General features: G+C 58.2%; 1 protein-coding gene across 2 annotated transcripts; it reads right to left on the bottom strand.

Annotated features, from left to right (window-relative positions):
* Nucleotides 1-16: 16 nt before the first annotated feature.
* On the bottom strand, nucleotides 17-21,067 carry MTSS2 (MTSS I-BAR domain containing 2). 2 transcript variants are annotated; one of them, XM_044761239.2, is made up of 14 exons: nucleotides 20,855-21,067; nucleotides 15,986-16,047; nucleotides 15,826-15,899; nucleotides 14,888-14,972; nucleotides 14,695-14,786; nucleotides 14,536-14,610; nucleotides 13,140-13,297; nucleotides 12,597-12,704; nucleotides 11,523-11,620; nucleotides 9,535-9,757; nucleotides 3,756-3,830; nucleotides 3,268-3,444; nucleotides 2,924-3,089; nucleotides 17-2,842 (listed from the first exon to the last, which is right to left on the bottom strand). In XM_044761239.2, exons 1-14 carry the CDS (start codon nucleotides 20,921-20,923, stop codon nucleotides 2,073-2,075), a joined length of 2,232 nt encoding a protein of 743 aa, XP_044617174.2. In that variant the 5' UTR covers nucleotides 20,924-21,067; the 3' UTR covers nucleotides 17-2,072. The 2 variants fall into 2 exon arrangements, with proteins under 2 accessions (XP_044617174.2, XP_044617176.2); XM_044761241.2 differs by having other exon boundaries at nucleotides 9,535-9,661.
* Between the last annotated feature and the right edge of the window lie 1,152 nt (nucleotides 21,068-22,219).

Genomic DNA, 22,219 nt, shown 5'->3' with positions numbered 1-22,219 from the left:
AGAAAAGTTACTTCAGTCAAAAGACGCTTTTGAAAAGAATATTTCTCTGTACAAAATGAAAAATAAAGCGAACGTAAAGAAGTCCCCCAAACCAAAGTTTGCGACGCGGGATGGTTGGCTCGGATCCCGAGGGGGTGGGCCTACGAGGTGGTCACTAAATGGACGAAGGTGATCAAGGGGATGGAGGAGTTATGTACAGCCCTAGGGTGGCTTGGAGGGGAGGGGGGACGGCGGAGCATGGGAGGGGTGCTGGCCTTCCCCCCAGGAGGCAAGCTCTTCCTCACAGGGACTTGAGGACCCATCCCCACCCCCACCCACTGCCCCTTACCCTGCTCACATCACACAACCTGCATCTTACATCAGCCCACCTGGGCAAACCCTGACGCAGCCCTGGGGGGAAGGGGCTGTGTAAGCCCCACCCCAAGGCTTCCCAAACTGGCCACCTGCTCTCCCAGCCCCTTCAGGCCCTCCCTCGCCCGGGCCACCTCCAGGTACCCAAACCTGGGCTCTGGGGTTGGCTGGAGCGCTCAGCAAGGCCCTTCTCAGACCTAGCGACTTACAGGTACCATTCTCCATCGCCCTCGGGGAGCCGGGGGCGGCTCCATCCACTTAGGGGCACCCTTGGTTCCCCAGACCCTCCTGGCCATGCTGCCTGGATCCCAGCTCCTGGCACAAAAACTAGCAGGGGCTCCAGCTTGGTGCTGGGAGACTCAGCCCCGACTGCTTCCCGTCCAGACTAGGAAATGCCTGCTCTCCGGAGCCCTGCGGGACCACAGGAAGCCCTGCGCACCTGCTTTCACCTGCTTAGAGGGGGCGCGGGACATGGTACATGGAGGGGGAAGCCACCCCACCCCACCCCCAGCACAGGGCCGGGACTGCGGGGTGACCATCCTGGGAGGGCATCTCCTCTGGCAACAGAGAGTCAAAGCCAGTCTCCCTGGACTTGCCCCCAAGCCGGCGGCCCTGGCTCAGACCGCAGCCAGGCTGCAGGCCCTGGCCCTCGCCAGCCTTAATTTGGCAATGTTCCAGATGCTGGGGAGAAGAACAGCTGCCCCCGGCTTCGGCAGAGCCAATTCGGCCCTCCTCCTCCCGCCATGGCCCACCAGGCCACTGTGGAGCCCTCTGTCCCTCAGGCACTCTCGGACACACCCTGTATTGTCCACCCTGTCCCCATACACAGTCCTTGTCCAGTCAGCTCCATTTTATTATATTCATAAAATAACCCCCCACACCCTCTACAGCTCCAGCCCCCACCCCCAAAGGGGACTGAAACTGTGACCAAAGTGCCCCCAGAGTTAAGTCCTGACGTGCCCAGATGAGGACCGGACACCTGAAAGCAGCTCCCGGACCTCTGGACTCCTGCCCTGCCCCCGAACCCAGCCCCACCGCAGGGGGAGGGGAGGCTGCCTCGGGATCCCCAGCCTCCTCCACGCAGGTCCCCTTCCCCCACGGCGGCTCACCTCCCTCCCCCTGCCCTCCCAATCACCAGCCACTCTGCCCAGCTTTCCGGTCACATCTGATACGTTAGCCAGTTGGGCACCCTGGCCCCTCCATGGCCACCCTGCCTCTCTGACGGGGAGAGAAGGAGAGAAGGGGGAGGGACGGGGGGGGCTCAGTCAGGGGCGGAGGGCGCCAGATTCCAAAAAGCCCGAGGCACGCTGACCTGACCGGGGCCAGGTGGCCAGGCTAGTTGAGCTGTGGCACTGGCCGGAATGGCCCAAGGCTGGCCGGCCCCTTGTCGTGGACTAGGAGCATAGCCCTGGGCCTGAGATGTGGCAAAGGCAGGGCCAGCAGGAGGAAGGTGGGACAGAGGAGGCCAGGAGAGTATCAAACAGGCTCCAGATCCAGTTCAGGCCCCCAGGCTCCGCCTGGCGAGCGTGAGAGAGAAGTCACTTCCTGTCCAGCCACGGAGATCCAAGCTGGGTGTCTCTTTCTGTAAAGTGGCTTTGCCTCATGTGAGTTTAAAAGAAAGCAAGCTTGCCCAGCTCTGCTCTCTCCTGGCTGTGCCTTTGCTCTGAGCCGCCGCTGCCCACCGGCCTGGCGGGAGGCCAGAGGGTGGGAGGGTGGCGCCATCACAAGATGCGGGGCGCCGACCTGTCGTTGGTGACCGTCCTGCGGAGGCGCACCCCGCGTCGGATGGCCACCAGCATGTCTTCAGCTGGGGGGTCGCTGGTGGCAGCCGGGGGCGGGGTGGGCGTTTCCTCTGCGGGGGTGGTCGACAGGGCTGTGGGAAAGGGGAACTGGCCCTCGCCCAGGGCGTGGGCGCCTGCCACCAGCTCCCCGAGCTTCTCTACCAGGCTGTGCCGGTTGGCGGCCAGCTGCTGCTGCTGCTCATCGTCCTCCTCGCCCCCAGGCCCGGGGTAGCCGGCGGCCTCGGGGGACGCGCTGCCCCAGGCTGTGTTGGGCAGGCTGAGCCTCTTCGGGGAGGCCTTGGCCAGGTCCGGCACCAGCGGCGAGGCGGCCTCGTCAGTGTAGAAGACGCACTCCTCGCTGCCTGCCCGCGTGGGCCCTGCGTAACCGGGGGAGTCGGGCACGGTGGGCGTCTTCACTGGGACAATGGGTGGCCGGATGGGGATGGGGCCAGCGCTGGAGAGGGCACGGCGCACGGTGGGCTTGGTGGAGGGCGTGCGGCGTATGGTGGCCACGCCGGGGGGTGCACCCGAGGCGGTGGGTAGCCCCGCGGTGGGTAGCCCGGCGGTGGAGGCCGGGCGCTTGGTCTGGATCAGGCGGCGGTAGTTCTGGGCGATGTTGCTGTTGCGAGGGATGGTGGACGACTTGTCGAACTCGGGCGGGCCCTCGCCGTCTGCATCCCCGTTCACCGAGTAGCAGTCGTAGTCGGAGCCTGCCGGGCACGGGAGGCAGTGGGCCTGGGGCCTGGGGGCTGTGAAGGCCCAGTAACCGACCCCCAGCCCCCGGCGCCTACCTTGGGAGGGGATGGTGTCCTCGGAGCACGAGGGCGTGGTGGTCTGCGTGCTGTAGCCGCTCGAGTACTGCAGCGAGTCCCGGCTGCTCTTCTGGTGCTCCAGGCTCAGGCCGCGGGTCAGCACCATGGCCAGGTCACTGGCCGCAGGGGACACCTCCTCACCATGCTGGGGGTGGTAAGACTGCAGGCTGAAGCCTCGCTCCCTGCTTCCCCCCTCAGCCCGGACTCCAGGCAGCCCCCACCAGGTGCTCGGAGCTGGTCCTGAGACGACTCACTGGGCTCCGGCCCTGACCTGGGAGTGAAGGTGGGGCCCTGGCTGGGGTACCCGGGGAGCTGGCGCCTACCTTGGCTGCAATAGTGGCAGGGGACATGCGGGGTAGTGGTGCTTCCTCTCCACTGGGGCCCAGGGCACCCCCGCTGGCCGGGCCGGGCTCTGTGTCTCGGAGGAGCTCCACTCGGTCCTTCCTCCGCTGCAGGGTGGTGCCTGCGGGCTGCTCGTGGGGGCCGGCCTTGGACCAGTCCTGCAGGGAACGGAGGCGGGTGAGGGGGACCCTTGGTCCTACTGCCCATGGCCAAAGGGGCCCCTAAATAGTTGAGGTTCAGGGTTTCCAGGCCCATGTGAGCCTCAGGCTCACAATCATGGCCAAGGGCAGAGCACGGAGATGCTGCAACCTCTGGTCCCACTAAGCCCAGGGGCAGGAAGGGGTGTCCCAGGGGAGTGGCTGCAGGTGGTGCCCAGGCAGCTTTTTTTGCGAGAACAGGCACTCTGTGCACACCCCTCTGGTCAGACCCGGGCCCTCCCTGCATCCCGCTGTGGGTGGGGAGCACTGACCGAGGTCGGGGAGCTGCACTCGCTAACAGACTGGCAGGTTTCTGAGGCCTCGGAGGACGCAGAGCTGGAGGACTTCTGCATGCAGACGCCAGCAGGCGGGTGGACAGGCCGGGAGGCAGGGAGGAGAGAACAGATGTGGTCACAGCGCTAGCATGCAGCGAGGTGTTCGATTTAGCACCACACCCTGTATGCCCTCAGGGCCACGGCTGTGAGCATCTGCAGAAAACGCAGTGCCCAGAGCGCACACCACAGGCATGGACCTACCCCACGGCCCAGCCCAAGAACCACACATTTTGAGCATTAATTACTCGACTTGCTGCTGATGGCCTGGACTGGTGGGCAAGGGAAAGAGATACTAAGGGTGGCAGTTAGGTGTCTGGCTTGAGCAGCTGGGCTGATAGTGTCCCTGTTTTCTCAGGAGGTCAGCCGGGGGGAGGCATGAAGTCAGAGTCCATCCTGCACATGTTAAGCTGTATCTACACAGGGATGCAATGTAGGCAACTGTACTTATGAGTCTGGAGTTTAGGGAGAAGCCAGGGTTGGAGCCACAAACCTAGCAGCCATGGGACAGAATAAGGTCACCTAGGTAGGGAGAGTAGTTAGAGAAGAGGGTCCGGGACCTTGGGCGTGCCAACATTTAGGGGTTGGGAAGAAGACAGTCCAGCAAAGGAGAGCGACAGCAGCTGCCGGTGAAGCGGAGGGAAACCAGGAGCAGATGACATCAAGGAAATCAGGGGAAGAACCTGATGTGCAAAGGAGGGAGGGTCAGCTGTGCTGATGCTGCTGGGGGCCATCAGATGAGGGCAGCGGGGCGTCTGTGGAGACCTCAAGAACTGTTTCATAGAATGGTGGGGATGGAGGCCCATTTAAGAATGGACTGAAGCGTGCATGAGAGACACTGCTTTGGGCAGTCAGGGGGACTGGCACCCTGGGAGGCCCCCCCAACTCAAAACAACTATCAAGAATGGAGAAAACAGAAGCAAGGGCAGAGACAGGACCATGAGTCCTGGAGAGTATCTACAAAAATCTCGATAGTTTCTCTCTGAGGTTGGGAAGAAGATAAGGATGCCCGCTATCACCATTCCTATTCAGCACCGGAAGTCCTAGCAGTGCAACAAGGCAAGAAAAAGAAGTAAAAAGCAAAAGGATTGGAAAAGAAGAAATAAAGCGGTCATTATTTGTAAATGACATGATTACACATAGAGACTACTCAAAAGAATCTACAATTATCAGAATTAACAAGTGATTTTAACAAGGTTAGTGGAGGGAAGACAAATGTACAAAAAAAATATTTCTAAATGTTAGCAGATAACACACAATTGAAAAAACCCTAAGAAGCCAATATACTTTCTGGCAGCATCAATAAACGTCAAATACCCAGGAAAAAAATTCCAATGATAGATGTACAAGATCTTTACATGAAAACTATAAAACATTACAGTCACGTGCTGCATAACGATGGTTTGGTCAACAACAGACTGCATAAAGGATGGTGGTCGCATAAGATTAGCACCACACAGCCTAGGTGTGTAGGAGGCTATACCATCTAGGTTTGTGTAAGTGCACTCTATGATGTTGGCACAATAACGACATTGCCTAATGATGCATTTCTCAGATCATAGCCCTGTCGTTAAGTGATGCATGACTGTCCTGAGGGAAGGTAAAGCCTAAATAAATGGAGAGACATACAGAATCCCAGTCAAAATCCCAGGAGATTTTTTTTTTTGGTGAAAATTGACAAGCTGATATTAAAATTTATAAGGAAATGCAAAGGGCCCCAAATAAGCAAGGTGATACTGAAGAATAACAAAGCTAGAGGACTCTCATTATCAGATATCAAGATTTATTTTATAAAGTTACAATAATTAAGATGTTGTGGTATTGGTACAAGAACAGACAAATTGACCAGTGGGACAGAATACAAACTCCAGAAACAGCCATACATACACAGATACCTGAGTTACGACAAAGGCAACATGGCAGAGCAGAAGGGGAAGAAGACAGTCTTGTCAATAAATTGTCAGTTAGGCATCCATATGGAAAAAATGGCCCCTGCCTCACACCACACACACACAATTGATTCTAGATGAGCTGCAGATCTAAGTGAAAAAAGTAAAACAAAAAAGCCTTTAGCGGAAAACATCTTTGTGACCTTGGAGTACACAAAAATATCTCAGGACACAAAGAGCAGTAACAATTTTAGAAAATGGATAAATTGGACATATATTAAAATGAAGAACTTTAGGTCATTAAAAGACCCCATTAAGAGAGTACAAAGGGAGTGCACAGAATCAGAGAAGATATCAGAGGAAGGACTTACAACTATAGTATAGAGGAAGTTCTATGAATCAATAAAACAAGATAACCTAGCAGAAAAATGGGCAAAAAATTTGAACAGGTCCTTCACAAAAGAGGATATCCAAATGACCTTTAAAAGTATGAAAAGGCAGGGCTGGCCCCGTGGCCGAGTGGTTAAGTTCGCGCGCTCCGCTGCAGGCGGCCCAGTGTTTCGTTGGTTCGAATCCTGGGCGCGGACATGGCACTGCTCATCAAGCCACGCTGAGGCAGCGTCCCACATGCCACAACTAGAGGGACCCACAACGAAGAATATACAACTATGTACTGGGGGGCTTTGGGGAGAAAAAGGAAAAATAAAATCTTTAAAAAAAAAAAAAAGTATGAAAAGGTGTTCAACCTCATTCATCGTTAGGGAAATGCAAATTAAAAACACAGGGCACTACTACCATACACACACCAGAATGGCTAAAATGAAAAAGATGTAGAATACCAACAGCTGGTGAGGATGTGGGATAGCAATAAGCCACTGCTGTGCTATTCTTGCCAAAACTATGACCTCAAACTAATTATGGGAAGTCATCAGATAAACCCAAATCGAGAGCTATTCTACAAAATACCTGACTAGTACTCTTCAGAAGTATCAAAGTCATGAAAGAGGAAGAGGGACTGAAGAATTGCCAGAGACTTGGAAAGTCGAACTAGTCACAACTAACTGCAATGTAGGATCCTGCACTGGATCTTGGATTCCTGGACCAGAAAAAGGATATTAGTGAGAAAACTGGCAAAATTTGAAAAAAGTTCTAGATTAGTTAATAGCATTGTGCTCATGTTAACTTCTTGGTTTTGGAAATTGTTTGGTGGTTACATAAATGTTAACATTAGGGTAGGCTGTGGGAGGGTAGGTGGGAACTCTATTCTTTTTGCAATTTTCCTACAAGACTAAAATTATTAAACAAACAAACAAACAAACAAAACCCCTCACTGGATAGGTTAAACAGCTATAAAATAGAGAAAAAGTAAATTGGAAGACAGACCTGAAGAAATTATCCAGAACGTAGGACAGAGAAACAAGGAGATGGAAAACATGAGAGTGAAGAGACACAAAGAGAGAATGAGAAGGTCTGTCACACATTTAACTGGAATCCCAGTAGGAGAGAACAGAAAGAAAGTAGGAATAAAGAGAGGTGACTGAAAATTCCCACAACAAATGAAAGACACAAATACAAAGTTATAGGAATACAAACATCAAGTGAGGCTAAATAAAAACAAATCCATGACTAGACACATTGTAGCAAAACTAAAGAGAAGATCTGAAAAGTGGCCAGAGACAGAAGTCACATGCTCACAAAGGAGCAACAACGTAACTGATAGCAGATCTCTTCACCAACAATGGAAGCCAGAGCACAGTGGAAAAACATCTTCAAAGTAGGGAGACAGAATAACTGCCGCCTCAGAATTGTGTTCCTGGCAACATTAATTTTCAAGAAACGGGCAAAAATAATGCATATTTACATACAAACAAAAGCAAGTTTACTACTACAGATCTTTTCTAAAAGAACTTCTAAAGGATGTACTTTACTTCAGAAAGAAAGGAAGAAGAAAGATTTGAGATGCAAGAGAAAACGATGAACAAAGAAATGTGTGATCACAGGGCTAAGTCTAAAGAAATATTGTCTGTATAAAATAATGTTGAAATTAAGAAGAAAAGTGTCATTTTTAGGTGTTATAAAAAGGGAGAGAGTGACATATAATAGCTTATAAGTTGGAAGGGAGTGGGTAACTGAAGTCAAAATATATTAAAGTCCTTGAATTATTCAGGAGGAGAAGTTGTGACTTTGCTAAAGATGCATGGTAAAATTTCAACATAACCTGTAAAAGAAAAGAAATAGAGTATAACTTACAATCTGGTAGAGGGAAAATAATGGGAAAAATAAAAACCAAAGAAAAGGTAAGAGACAAAAAAAGCACAGAAAAAGCAGAACAGATAGAAAGAAAAAAGTAAGACAAGTCTAAATATGTCAGTAATCATAATAAATATAATGGACTAAAAATGCCAATTAAGAGATAGAGATTGTCAGATTGAATAAGAAAAGAAAATCTAGGTATATGCTGTTTACAAGAGACTCATCTAAAATGTAAGGATACAGTGAATTTAAAAGCAAAGAAATAAAAGATGACAATATAAATATGAACAGAAATAAAGCTGAGGTAGCTGTAGTAATATCTAACAAAACAGACTTTAACTTAGAAAGCATCTAAGGAACAGAGGATCAACGACACCATGTTAGAAGATTCAATTTACTATAAAGATAGAGGAATACAGACATGTCAAGCGAGGTTAAAGAAAAACAAATCCTTAATAGACACACTGTAGCAAAACTAAAGAGAACATCTGAAAAGCGGCCAGAGAGAGTAGTCAGATCACTCACAAAGGAGCAACAATGTGACTGATAGCAGACCTCTTAACCAACAACGGAAGCCAGAACCCAGTGGAAAAATATCTTTTAAATTTGTATGCGCCTAATAAAACAGTCTCAAAAAATATAAAGGAAACATGGATAGAACTATATGGAAGAAATGAACAAATCTATGGTTTTTCAATTATTTATCAGTGGAGACGACAGGAGTGAGTGGGAAATGAGGTAGAAATGGTCGGGGTAGACAACTCTTTTGAGAAGCTCTGCTGTGAAGGAGACTAGGTGGCTGGAGGAGAACGTGGGGGCAAAGGAGGGCTTTTGAGATGGATGAGACTAGAGTATGTTTGGGTACTGATAAGAATGAGCCAGCAGAGGGATAGAGACTGGCAGCACAGTGGGGACACCCTTGGTTAAAAGAACAAGAGAGCATAGAATGCTGAGCTCAAATGGAGGCACTAGCCATGATGGGGAGGGACAGCAGATGGATACAAATGCAGGCAGGGTCACTCCTGATACCCTGAGGACAGACCTTGGGCATGTGGCCTGACCTCCTTTTGTCTTCTGCTGTGGTCTCTCTGTCCATCTCATTGAGGCTGCAGGATCTGAGCCTGCATCTGAGGCCAGTCTCTGGGTTCAGAGTGAGTGGCTCAAGTGTGGAGACAGGGGAGGATGTCTGCAGATCCTGGGTACCCTGGGGATGTGTCCTAGGGCCAGCCACTCCATCACTGTAAGCCTATGCAGGAGAAGGGTCACAAGGCACCAGAGCTGGCAAGCTGCCCACTCCCAGCTCCTATGGTGGGATGAAGATAGGAGGCAAGGAATTGAGAAATGGGGAGGAAGTGGGGCCACAAAAGCCCCCTGCTGTGGCAGATGCTGGTGCTCCAACACCTTCCCCACCTCTCCTTAGCCTTGAAGCAGTGAGCTCACATTGGTCCCCAATGCAGTGGTCCTGGGGACCTCCAGGCCAGTCTCAACAGGTGTAGGTGGCCCCACATGTGGACAGCCTGAAGCTGGCATGAGGCTGCAGCACCCTACCCCAGGTGGTCCTGTGGACACTGGCTCACCTGGCTGGTGATGTCTGAAGGCATGGGTGAGGGTGGCTTGGAGTAGGTGGCATCCTGGGAGATGAAGCCAGAGTCGTGGGAGGAGACACTGGAGAGGCGGGCGGTGGTGGTGGCTGGCTGCGCCAGGCTGCGGTAGCGACAGGTGGAACTGGGTGAGTATGTTTGGGCACCCCCAGGCCATGGGGCTCCGCCACCCTTGGCACTGCTACTGCTGCTGGGGGCACTGGGGTAGTAGAAGAGGCAGGCACAGCAGCCAGACAAGAAGACACAGGGGTGCGTATGGAAGGGAGGGTGACAGACGAGGGTAGGGGAGAGAGGTAAGGGGCAAAGGAAGGAAAAGACAATGTCAGACTACAAGGTCCTGAGACCAGGGGCCACAGAGGAGCTGGGTTCTGGGATCTTGGGGGAGGGCGGGGCCTAGGCAGGGGACAGCATTGAAGAGCTGGTCCAGCGCCTACCCCTGGAGTGCCCCAGTGCTCCAGGGTATGCCCAGGGTGAAGCTGTCTCTCTGCCTCCTACTCTGCCATTAGGAACAGTAGACCTTAGGTTAACAGTGGGGAAACTGAGTCACCAAGTGTCGAAGTTTCACAGTTGGGCTAGAACCAGACACAAGTGTGGTCATTTCTAGACTGCCTTCGCAAAGTCTGATGTTTACCATCAAATCCTACTTGGTTGTTTATGTGTGCTGATGGTCTGTGTGGGTCCTGGACCCACCACCGCCCTCATCCCCTCCACCCTGAGGGTGTCCACCCTCCCTAGCTCAATCCTCCACACAACCATTTCACCCTTGGGCATGCTCCCGGCAGTTAAGGTTGCCTTCCTCCTGAGTTTGACCCTGAGGCCCTTCAGCCCCCAGCCTTGGTCATGGGTGTCCCCTGCAATCAATTATCCCTCCTGTGATGGCCACCCACTTGGGGTCCGGCAGACCTGGGCCCTCCTCTCCCTGCAGGAGATGCTGATTGCTGTGCCCGGCTTTCCTCCCAGGCCCCATGCTCAGTACCCAGCAGAGGCTGTTCTGGGGAAGGGTGCCTGGCACAGAGGGTGCTCCCCACCAGTAACTCGCTCTGTGCTCACTGCTCTCCCCCTGAGGAGCCTTGAATCTTAACTGTCTCCTCCAAATCCTGCCCCGGGGCCAGCCCTGGAAGCATCCCTGATCCGGAGACTGCCCGGTGATTGAAGGAGACCTCGGGGCCAGCCTGGGTTGGGGTTCGGGCCTGTGGCATCTGCCAGGCATCAGCTCTCAGGAACCAGCCAGGCTGGAGGATCCCTTACCTTGTGGCCTCAGCATATGTTCCCAGAAGCCTCCATATTCTTCCCTGACCTAATTCTTTTTTTTTTTTTTTTTTGAGGAAGATTAGCCCTGAGCTAACATCTGCTACCAATCTTCCTCTTTTTGCTGAGGAAGACTGGCCCTGAGCTAACGTCTGTGCCCATCTTCCTCTACTTTATATGTGGGATGCCTGCCACAGCATGGCTTGACAAGCGGTGCCATGTCCGCACCCGGGATCTGAACCTGCAAACCCCAGGCCGCCGAAGCGGAACGTGCAAACTTAACTGCTGCACCACTGGACCGGCCCCTCCGACCTAATTCTTACTATTCCCCCAGACTGTGCTGGGCCTGGCAGAGCCCAGTGGCTAAATGCTGGGACTCTGTGCCTCAGTTTCCCCTTCTGTGAAATGGAGACAACACCATACCTGATACGTGGTGTTAGGATTCAGTGAAGAAAATGCACAAAGCATTTACTTATTGCTCCGTAAGTGAAGCTGCTCCTGCCCTCCTCTTCCTGCTAACACCTGTCTGGCACCAGCAGCAGCCTTGTGACCAGGGTCTATGTGTCGTCTACACTTGCAAATTCCTTGATGACGTAGACATTGTGGGATTCTGGGGCCCTGAAGCAATTCTTGATGTGGCTTTGGTAGGAGCTTCCCCATTCCCTCCTGGGGTACCCCTGCCCCTCCCGACCCCATCACCCTCCCTGCCCCCTGACCTGCACATGCTGGACTTCCGGGAGCTGGAGCTGCTGGGTGATGAGGGTGGGGTCTGGTAGGACCAGCTGTAGTCGGAGCCCTTCAGGTCTTTGATCACCTGGATGGGACAGGGATGGGGTCACTGGAGGCAGCCCTGCTCTACAGAGAGCCTTATTTTCCTGGGGCCCTCACTCTCTTCTCTATTTAGAACCAGGCCCCAGCAGGAGGCCCCCAGGAGTCTGAAGGCCCCCCCAGCTTTTTCCAAATGCAAGCTCCTTACTCAGGCAGGTGGGAAGCAGGGCTGCCAGAGGGCTGGGGGTGCTGGGGGGAGATTCTGCCCTCTCTGATTCTCAGGGATGCTGCCTCCACCTGGGCCAGGCCCCCTCAGCTCACACACACTGAGTGGATTCTGAGCCCAGCCTGGGCCAGACGGGACATGGGAGAACCAGGCACTCCTGAGGATTCACTGTCACTGGCAGAGGAGCCAGGCAGAGTGACCATGGAGGACACCATGAGGTTCAAATTCCGGCTCTGCTGTGCCCCTTGGGCAAGTTCCTGGACCTCTCTGAGCCTCAGTTTTCTCCCGTGAAATGTAGGCAACTGTTCTTGTCTTAGAGGTGATTCAGTAAGATATGCTCAGCGGAGTGCTGGGCATACAGTGAGCTCCTAGTGGGAGCAATGCCAGGTAGGGCTGATGCTGGTGCAGTGGGAGCACAGTGATGGGGTGAGGTGGGCAGGGCGGCATGTGTGTGCAGGTGTGCCTGTGTCTAGCGGAGGTGACAGGTTCTGGGCATGGGTGGCGGCAGGCATTGCCAGGTCTGGCTTGCTCAAGTGGAGACTGGGGGCAGACGCAGGGCCAAGCCCCACGGATCTGGGACTCCACCCACCTGCTCTCAGGCTGAGGCCCCTGCTGGGTCCTGGGCACGCCACCCCTCACCTGGGCAGGTGCTCCTGGGTGCCCCACCGTGGGTGTTGAGACATGTCTGGTCCTCTGTCCCCAGCTACCTCCCCCAAATGCTGTCCCCTTCCTCCTCTACTGTCCCCAGTCAAGGGCAGGCCCTCCCCCGGTCCCCCATCCCCAAGGCTGGTCGCACCTGCTCGCTAGCGGGAGGCAGCTTGTGCGGCTCAGCGGTCAGCACCACCAGGTCGTCGATGATGCCCTGCAGGTGGGTGATCTCACCCAGCATGGTCAGCTCGCCGTTCTGGGGAAGCAGCCCGTCAGACCCACCGGCCCTCCCTGCTCGCCCAGCCTGGAGGGACAGGCCTCATCTGGCCTCTCTCTCTCATCCTCCCCACTAGCCCAGGCTGCTCGGGGTGACAGAGGCTGGGCCTGCACAGCCTGAGGCTGGCACGACCATCCATCTGGACCAAATACATGCATGAGCTACGAGACCTGTCTTTGGGCCAGGAGCATGTGGCTCTGAACGCACCCAGCCAGGGATCACTGAGAAATGGCCTTCTTTGAAGGTCAAAGGGTCAATCCTGGGCCTGCCCCAACCTGCCAGGACCTCTGAGTTACCCAGAAGAACTCTTGCCCAGTGGCTCCCAAATCCTGATTCTTGGGATTTTGGGGGCACCTCTCAACTAGCCCAACTGTGGGGATGCTCAGAATGCCTCTCTGCCCCTGAGGGACCTACCACCACAGGCTGCAGGAAGGTGATGAAGGTGCAGAAGCGGCCGCGCTCCTCGATCAGGGCCCGGCGCACGGCCTGCTTCTCCGTCTCCTCCAGCAGCAAGTACATGTCGTTGACGTCCTGCAGGGCGCTGTCCAGCTGGGGCTGCAGGTCTCCTTTCCCTGGAGGGGTTGGGAGGAGAGGCCGCGCTGGGGACGCTGGCCTGGCTTGCTGCCTCCATGGCTCAGGGCCCATGGTGGTGTCCCTGGTTGTGGGGCTGGGCACTGCCATGGGGGCCAGGGGACCAGGGAGGGTGGTCAGGACTGTGGGGCTTGTGGAGGGGCTGGTCCCAGAGCAGGCAGAGAGGAAAGACAGAAACGAACACAGGAAAGACACCAAAGCTGCAAAGCCACCCAGGACCTGGGGCAGCCCTTGGAGCAGCTGTGCTCAGGGGAGCCCAGTGGAGGCCTCCACAACAGCTGAGTCTTCCAGCCCCAGGATACCCTCACTGCCCGTGGGACGGTGCCCCCTCGCCCCACAGGGCACAGGAAGGTGGGGTGGAGGCTCAGCTCTAGGCCAGGCCCCTGCAGGGTGCCGGGCTCAGGAGAGCTAGGGGCTGGGTCCTGGGGGCAGGGAAAGGAGGGTATCTCAGTGTGGGCCCCCACTCAGCTTAGGGGGAGATGCACAAGGACAGCAACAGTGACACAAAGAAGCAGCGAGAGACAGAGAGAGGTGAGAGGATGATGTAGAGGAGACGGTGAAACAGGAAGTGGGCAAGCGACAGGTATGGACTCTGGGCAGGCCTGGCTGGGGCAGGGCAGCCAGGGCCTGTGTCCCCCACCCCACCCGGTCCAACCCCTCTTGGCCTGGCAGACTGACCCAGCAGTGGCCCCCGACTCATCCCTGGCCAGGGGCCCTGGGGGCCCCAGGAGGACTGTGCCCCAGGCCCCTCCCTTGCTCGACGGACAGCCTTCCTCGCTCGTCCTTGGCCTGGAGAGGTTCCTTCCAAAGGCCCTGAGCTGGGGGAGACAGACAAATGCGACAAGGACGGGAGGAGCAGCTGGAGGGACGGACATTTGACTTACCAAGTAGCTCTACAGGAAGGATGTGGGAGGAGGAGAAGAGAAGAGACAGAGAAAGAAAGAATGTGTGAAAGACAGCCGGATGGACAGAGCCACTCCTGGGGGGGGGGGGGTGGCGGGGCGCGGGGGCCTGGGCCTGAGAGGGTCCTGGGCCAGGTCTGGGGTGCAGGGTGCTCCCTCCGTCCCACCCAACAGGTTGGAGGGTCCTGTGTCCAGAATAGGGCTCCTTTGGCCAGGAGGATGATGCCCTGGGGTGCCACATGGCGGGGAGGCTGGTGGAGGGGGATACGGAGTGGGGCCCGGGGGGGCTGTGCCTGATGGGCCGCTCTGGGCTCTACCTTTGCGCGCTTTCTTCTGCAGCTTCAGCGTGTCTGAAGACTTCTTTTTGATCTCATGCCGGGCTCGTTTGTACTCTGCGCAGACGGGAGAGAGGAGCGCTGTGATGGGGGTCTCTGCGGAGTTGGGGCCGAAAGCCCCCGCCCCAGCTCCGGCCCCACCTTTCGCGTGGTCCTTGTCCAGTTGGTTGGCTGACTTCTTCCAGTCCTCAATGCGCTCCTGCAGCGGGTTGATGAGGCTCTCCAGCAGTGCGCTGTGGGCGGGGCACGCAGGTCAGGGCTACTGGGGTGGGGATGGGGTGGGGTTGTGTCTCCCTGCGTCCCCTGCGCCCGCCCACCCGCGGCGCCCACTCACTTGGTGAACTGGCGCAGCTTGGTCTCGATGCTGCGGTGGCGCATGCACATGCGCGTGAGCGCCGAGCCGATGTCCCGCGTGGCCCCTGGCGAGGCAAGCGCGCGGGGTGGGAAGGAGCCCGCCCGGGCCTCTGCAGTCCCGGCCTGTGGCCACCAGGGGGCGCGCCGGCCCGCGAAGACCCCGCAGCCCGCGCCCGCCCACCGCATTCCGCAAGCCGGCGGGCCGCTGCGGGGATTTGATCCTGCCTCAATATTTACCCAGGCCCTAGTCCGCATGGGGCCAGGCCCTGCCCACCCCGGCCATGCCAGCCTCCTGGAGCTGCGGATGCTCTCGTTGTCAGACCAGGAGCCTCCCTTCGCCCCAGCTGGCAGAGGCCAGCATGAAGGACCATGCAAAGAGTCAGCCAAAATTCTCTCCCGCCCACAGGGAACCACCTCCAGCTGCACACAGATGCAGGCACCAAGGTGTGAGCACCTGTCCATTGCCTTGGTTCTCACCACCCGAAGGAACAGGGGCCCCGGCTCCTGCGACTCGGACCAGAAGGCAGAGGAGACACCCAGGCCAACAGGGAACCTCCCCTGTCTCCGGGCGTTCTCAGAAGGGCAATGGGATGGATGAGAAGCCATAACCAGACTCACTGTACAGAAGGGTACAACTGTACACTGTACAACTGTGCCTGCGGGGTCAAGTGAGCCACCCACAGCAATAATGGAAGCCCCCTGTAGTAATCCCTGTCACTGCTCACCCACTCCTGCTTGCATGCCTCTAACGATGAAGGCCTCACTCGCTCCATAACCAGCCCCTGCCATTATAGAGCAGAACTCAAGGTCCTGACTCTGGGCCTGGTGTCCTCTACCTGGCTCACACTCCACTCAGCCTTTCCAGCCTGCAAGCCCAACCTGGGGCATCCCCAACCTCCAGCCACGCCCCCTCCCCACCTCGAGTGTTGGTGGCCATGTCTGCCACTTTCTGGAAGGCATCCAAGAAGGCCACAGCAGCCAGCACAGTGGTCCTGGGGAGATGGACAGTGGGATGGTCTGTGGGTGAGCTGTCCTCTGTCCCGCCCCTCCCCAGCTGGGGCACCCTCAGTAGCCTCACCTCAGCTGGGAATGCAGCTTTGTGGCCTTGGAGTTGAAGTCCTCCCAGATGGGGTAGGAGCTCTGCCGAGGAGACGGGAGAGGAAGTGAGACTCCTTGGGGGCTGCTGGGCTCCACCTGTGCTGGGCTCCCCACATGCCTCCAACCAGTTTCTGGGCAGTTTCTGAGAGAGCGGCTCTGTCCCCACAGACAGGGAGGCTCCTGGGCCCTCTGGGAGAACAGAGGACCAAGGACAGAGCCATTGGGCACGAGGAGGGCCTGGCTCTAGGAACAGGTGCCTTTGCTCATCCCTCTCTCCCTGACAGTCAGGAGGTCTGTCCTACTGTCTACAGTGGCAACCATCTTGGCCCTCAGGGGACATGGAAACAATAAATGGCAGGTCCTGTCTCCTCAGGGCTCCCCAGAGGCCTGGCAGGGGATCTGGGCTGAGCTGTAGGAGGGGCACCATGTCCCCCTGGACACAGCCTGGGATGGTCCACATGGCATGGGCGCAGAGGTACAGTGTGCAGTGACAGGGCTCAAGGCATGCCAGGTCTAAACTGGGGCCTCTGGGGGCCCATACCCTGTGCCCCGGAAGCTGCTGCCAGCCCAGCCAGCTATCCATACCAGGCCAGCAGCAGTGGCTCCCAGGCCTGGGGAGGCTGTGGCTGCTGCAGGGCCTGGCCAGCCTGCCCGGGACAGCCAGGCCCTGGGCTGAATGGAGCCTTGTGTGGCCAACAGAGCTACCTTTCTCCACCCCCGGCTCCCCTCCCCTCCTGGGGACACACTGTGGCCTTTATCCCAGCCTGGCCCAAAGCTATGAGTTGGGAGGGGGTTTCCCAGTAGGGAGGCTGGGCTCCTGGCGACCAAGTTGTCCAGTCTGATCAAGGGGCTTTTCTGGCTAATGCGCCCTCCTGCAGCTGCTGGGTCCTGGAGGAACCTCAGCCCTGGTCCAAGGGCCCTGTGCTGGCCACCCTCCTCAAAGGGGAGCCCTGAGCCAGCAGAGCCCCAGCCCCAAGGGGCTTCCGACCCTCCCTTCCAGGTGGGATGGGGCACTGGGGGCTGGCGCTTTTCCTGAGGAAAGGGGGAAGCAGAGACCCCAGCAGCCCCCAGGGCCTCATAGGGAGGCTCTGCCTAGCCGGAACCCCGGAGCAGGTTCTAGCTGGCCTCTCCAGCTGAGGACGGCCTGCAGGGGTGGAAAGGAGACAGGACAGCTTCAGCAAGCCTCAGAAAGTCCCTCCATTCCCAACGCAGCCCAACCAGGGTCCAGGGAAAGTAAATATTTGAGTTCACACAGGCTGGGGCGGGAGGGGGAGGCTGTGGGTGGGCTGTCTCCTCACGGGCACAGCTCAGGGGTAAAGGGACCTGGGATGTGGTCCCTGGCAGTCCTGAGGAGCTAATCCACATCTCAGCATGCCCAGGAGCCTTCTGAAAGGTGGCAGCCTCCCGCCACCTTGACCCTTCAGCCCCGAAGCCTTGCCAAGACCTCTAGGGAGGAGAGATGATGCTGGGGGTGCAGGGTCCAGCGGTGGCTCTTCTGGCCCCCAGGAGGCCTTCTCAGCGCCTTCAGCAGCCTCTGGGCAGTCTGAGAGAGCAAGGGACTAGGAGAAGCTAGAGAGAGACAGGTCCCTACTCCACTGAAGTCCCTGGGCTGAGTCCATTCCCTCAGCTTCCATCCAGATGAACCTATTCCATCCCAGGCCTTCACAGCCTTGATCTCCCAGTGGGGAGGGGACAAGATGAGGCGGGGGGAGGCCAGGCTCAGTTCCTCCTCAGCAGATGGCCGAGCACCTCAGTTTCTAAGGACTGGGGACTCCACTCCCCACCAATAATTCATAAAGGACCCCAGAAACAGGAGGTTGAGGGGCTGGGGCAGCCAGGGCCCCAAAGAGCATCCTCAGTCGTCACCTGGGCCTGCACTCTCCCTGCGGCCATGCCCTGGCTGGCAGGCTCTAAGACTCCGGTTTATTATCACTAATAACAGTAATTGGTACTGCTAACCAAATGCTGCAGTGGGCCAGGCCCTGAGCTAAGCCCTTCCATTGTGTGATCATATCGAATCCTTCCAAAGGCTCCTCAAAGGAACACAATTATCACCCCCATTCTACAGATGAGGAAACCGAGGCTCAGACTTGCCCAAGGCCACTGAGTGGCAGGGCCAGGATCCGATCCTATGTCTGATGGTCACTCCACATCAGGGCAGAGGGCTGAGTACCTGGGCATCAAGGGTGAGGAGGTGGCAGGGACAGGAGAAACACCAAGCACCGCCCCCTGCTTGTCACTAGAAGTGCCCAAGAGGATGGGATGAGACCGATAAGGAGGCTGCTGAGGCTCCAGGCCCTTGGAGACTGTCTATGTCCAAGTGGTGGTCGTGGTTCAGAAGTGGGCTGTGCAGGGAGTGACCCAGGCTGCGATCCGAGAGAGAGGGCTTGCCGGTGACCCTGGGCCAGGGCCCCTCTCTGAGCCTCAGTTTCCTCACCAGTCAGATGAGGATGGGAACGGCAGCTGTGTCCTCGGTCAGCGTGGAGACTTGAGGAGACACTGCAGAGGACGCCCTTGGCACAGTGCCTGGCCCGTAGTGAGTGCCCAATCAGTGCTGTACCTCTGCCTGGAGCCCTCCCGCCCGGCAGGGCCTACGTGTCTGCGTGATCCTCCCTACTCCAGAGAGGATCGGCAAAGATGATGACCCCATTTTCCGGATGGAGGCCTCATTCATTCCGCTGAAGGTGCAGTCCGGTCTGCTGGGGGCCTGTGGCAGAGCGCCGGGTGCTGTGCCCAGTCCTGTCATCTTGGGCAAGTCCCCGCTCCTCTCTGGGCTCCAGTGGGCAACTAAGCTGAGTTAAACGAGGCACAGAAGGCAGGGAAAGCTCCTGAGGGCTCCCCTCCCCATCCCTGAGCTGGTATCCTCCTCTGGGCCCTCCAGGCTCCAGGGCAGCCCAGGGAGCCCTCCCTGCCCTAGTGGGCTACCCAGAGGCCAGGGGCTGGGCCTCCCAGACGGTCAGAGTGGGCTATTGTGGGGCCTGTGGAAGCCCTGGGGGAGAAGTTCAGCCTCTTCGACGTGGCCACCTTCCTCTGTGGAAGCCCCCCTGCTTCTGTGGCTCAGGCCATTGAGGGAAACAGCCAGGGGCTGGCCCCAAATCCAGGTGTTTGGCCTCCAGGTGGCCCAGTCCGCTGCTCTGTCCCTGGCCTGAACACATGCCTGTGTCATAGGTACTTGGCATCACCCCAGGTGAAACCTCTCCCATTTTGCCCACACATAGCAGAAAATCCTGCCTGAATCTCTTGCTACACTCTGGGTCTCTTTCCTTCTGTCTCATCCCAAAGTTCCTTGCAAATTGCCCGGAGAGGCAGGGAGGCGGTCCTGCCCCTCTTCTCCGAGCGGAGCAAAAGCTGCTGCTCTCTGCAGTGTTTGCGGAGAGAGGCTGCCAGCGGGAGGAGGGTGTGGGAAGGTCCCACCCTCTGCCAGCCCTGGGAGTGCCTGGGGGAGGGAGGTAGGGGGTGCCTGGTCCTAGGAAGGGATCCTGGTGACAGGGCTGTGATGTCCACAGGGCAGGAGGGGCTGCTGAGGCCAGAGAGAAGCCAGGACTTCGGAGGGCTGGCAGAAGGGGCCCGGTGGTGTTGCAAGGGATGGCGGTCTCAGGGGAGGATCCTGTATGGGGTGGTGGTGGTGGGGGGCACCTCCATGCTGCTAACACTGCAGTCCCAGGTGAGGGTGGCTTCAGGCCTCTTCTAGGGGCAGGGATCTGGCCCCTGGGGCTGTTCCCCTGGCAGCATTGGGAGCCACCCAAAGGGCCTGCCCGACACTCTGGGGCGGGTTGCAGCATGGTGTGTGGTGTTTCCTCCCGGGCCTGCGATGTCACCGTGGGATTCTGTGTTGTGTACTTGGGAGTGTGCGACAGGCCATGAAGATGGGGGCCCACAGTCCTGCCCCAGAGGAGAGGGTATGGTCGCTGGTTCTTGGCCCCCACCCTGAGCTGGAGCTGGATCTCCTCTCTGCCTAGTCAGCCTGGGCCAGCCCTGACAAACCCTGGCCTCTTTGGGGCAGAGGTCCCCTAGCTCCCTAGATCAACAGTGAGTGGTGAGGTCAGGGACAGCATCCAACAGTCTCCTTAATGACCTTGAGCCATTCCCAGGCCTCAGTTTCCCCACCTGGTGGGCAGGGAATTGGTGGCCTGCTCCAGCCTGACCTTGGCAATCACAGCGATTGTAGGAGTGCCAGGGTAGGGAAGGCCCTCCCTTGGGGTTGCTCCACCAATCCCAACCTTCTCCTGTCCTCCTCCCAAGGTGAGGACAGAGGCCTTGGGATGCAGGGAGACTCGGCCTGGAGACCTTGGAGGCCTGGAGCTTCCTGGGGCTTGCTGCCACGACAAGGGGACAAGGGAAGTGGGGGGTGGCAGTCGCGGCGGCCTGGCGGGGAAGGAGTTAACGGTTCTCTGCTTCATTATTTCCCCGGCTTTGGTGGTGACAGCATTGTCTGGACTCAGGGGCGTCGGGGGCGGGGGGCACGGCGGTAGAAGGGGGCAGAGGCCGGAGACCCCAGACCTGTTAAAGGGCTGTAGTCGCCCCCAAAGCCAAACCCCATTCACGGTTTGGGGGTCCGGGGCGCAAGGGGGCCCGTGTGTGTCCAGGCTCGCGTCCGGACCCCACGGGTGCGCACAGACTCCGGACACCGCACGGATGCCCCGACACACGAGCACCCACATCCCCCCAGACAGGCACCCGAGACCTGGCTGCACAGCAGACGCAGGCCGGACACGGACACACTCAGACAAGGACACACAGACACCGCGGCGCACGGACACAGCAGGGCACCGCTGCCCGCCGCCGCGCGTCCCCAGAGGGGACCCGCACCCGCGCGCCCGGCAGCGCCGGCCCCGCCGCGCCCCGTTACCTTCATGTCGTTGACGATGGCCTGGAAGAGCCCTCCCAGGGCGCCGCACTCCTTCTCCGCCGTCTCCATGCTCGGGCCGGGCGGCGGCGGGGCGCAGGCAGGGCGCGGGAGCCGGGCCGCGCGGGCGCTCGCTCCGAGGCCGTCGGGCCTGCCGCCTCCGGGCCGCGCTCAGGGGCCGTCCGCGCCGCGCTCCGGGGACGCGGGCCGCCGCGGGGCGGCGCGGGCCATGTCGCGGCGGGGTTGGCGGGCGGCGCTGGGGGCGCGGCGCGGGCGGCCGGCGGCGCAGCCTGGGCGCGGGGACTGAGCGGCGGCGGTAATCCGAGCCGCCGAGCCTCGGCGTCACGTGGGCGCGGCGGAGGGAGGGGGGAGCGGCGAGGGGGGAGGGCGCGGCGGGAGGGGGCTGTGGGAAAGGCCGAGCGGGCGCAGGCCCATTCACGGCCAGGAAGCCGGGCTTTGAAATCCGAGCCGGGCGCTGCCAGACTGGTCGGGCGAGCGGGGCCCCGCGGGCGCGGGCGCCACCGCGGGTCGGGGGCGGCGCCCGCCCGGCTCCCCGTGGGAGTGGGGCCGGTGGTTGGGTGCCCGCGCCCGGGAAGGGGCTCAACTCCGCCTTCCAGCCTTTGGTCTCGGGCCCGGGGGGCTTCCCGCGCTTTCAGCAGACAGGCAGAGGGCTGGGGTCCTCCGGATGCATCCCGCGGGACGGACACACCACCCACAGCGGGGACGCACGGTGTCCTGGGGGCCGTCCTCCTTGGGACGTTTCATCCCAGGCACAGACGAGTTCGGACCCTTCTCCACAAGTTCTTTGGCTCCTTTTCCAAGCGATGCCGACGCCACTAGGATGAGGTGCCCAAGGCTAGGCTTTTGGGGGTGGCAGTGTCCTGGTCCTCAGGCAACCTCCTTCCTCGGAGTAGGGGCCCCGTGGGACCAGCATAACAGAGGTGGGTCGCTGTCTCCAATCCCTGATGCCTGGGTACACGTGTGTGGGCACGCATGCGTGTTCACGTGGGACACGACGAGTACAGCCTGCAGTCCTGGAGACTCCAGGCAGGGAAACCCACCCTCTGTGCCAGGCTGGGGCTCTGGGGAAAAGCGCACACAAGCTCTTTCTCCCCCAACTCCAGGGGCCTCGAGAGCCACGTGGGAGCTCCTGAGGCCAGAAGAGGCTTCCCAAAGCCTGGGGTCAGGCGGACCCTGGCCTATGGTGCAGTGAGGTTAGGTTCATTTAGCCAGATCAAGGGGGGAGGTACATGGGAAGCCGCCTCCCTCCCTGCACTGGTGGTGGCCTTCCCTTCCCTCCCCAGGGATCTGCAATGTGCAATGCCCATTCACTCAGAAACTCCTGAGGCTCAGTTCATCCGTCCAATG

The sequence above is a fragment of the Equus asinus genome, chromosome 28, assembly GCF_041296235.1.
Source record: "Equus asinus isolate D_3611 breed Donkey chromosome 28, EquAss-T2T_v2, whole genome shotgun sequence".
Lineage (NCBI taxonomy): Eukaryota > Metazoa > Chordata > Mammalia > Perissodactyla > Equidae > Equus > Equus asinus.
The sequence above is the reverse complement of the archived record's forward strand: the minus strand, read 5'-3'. Positions and strand labels throughout refer to the sequence as shown.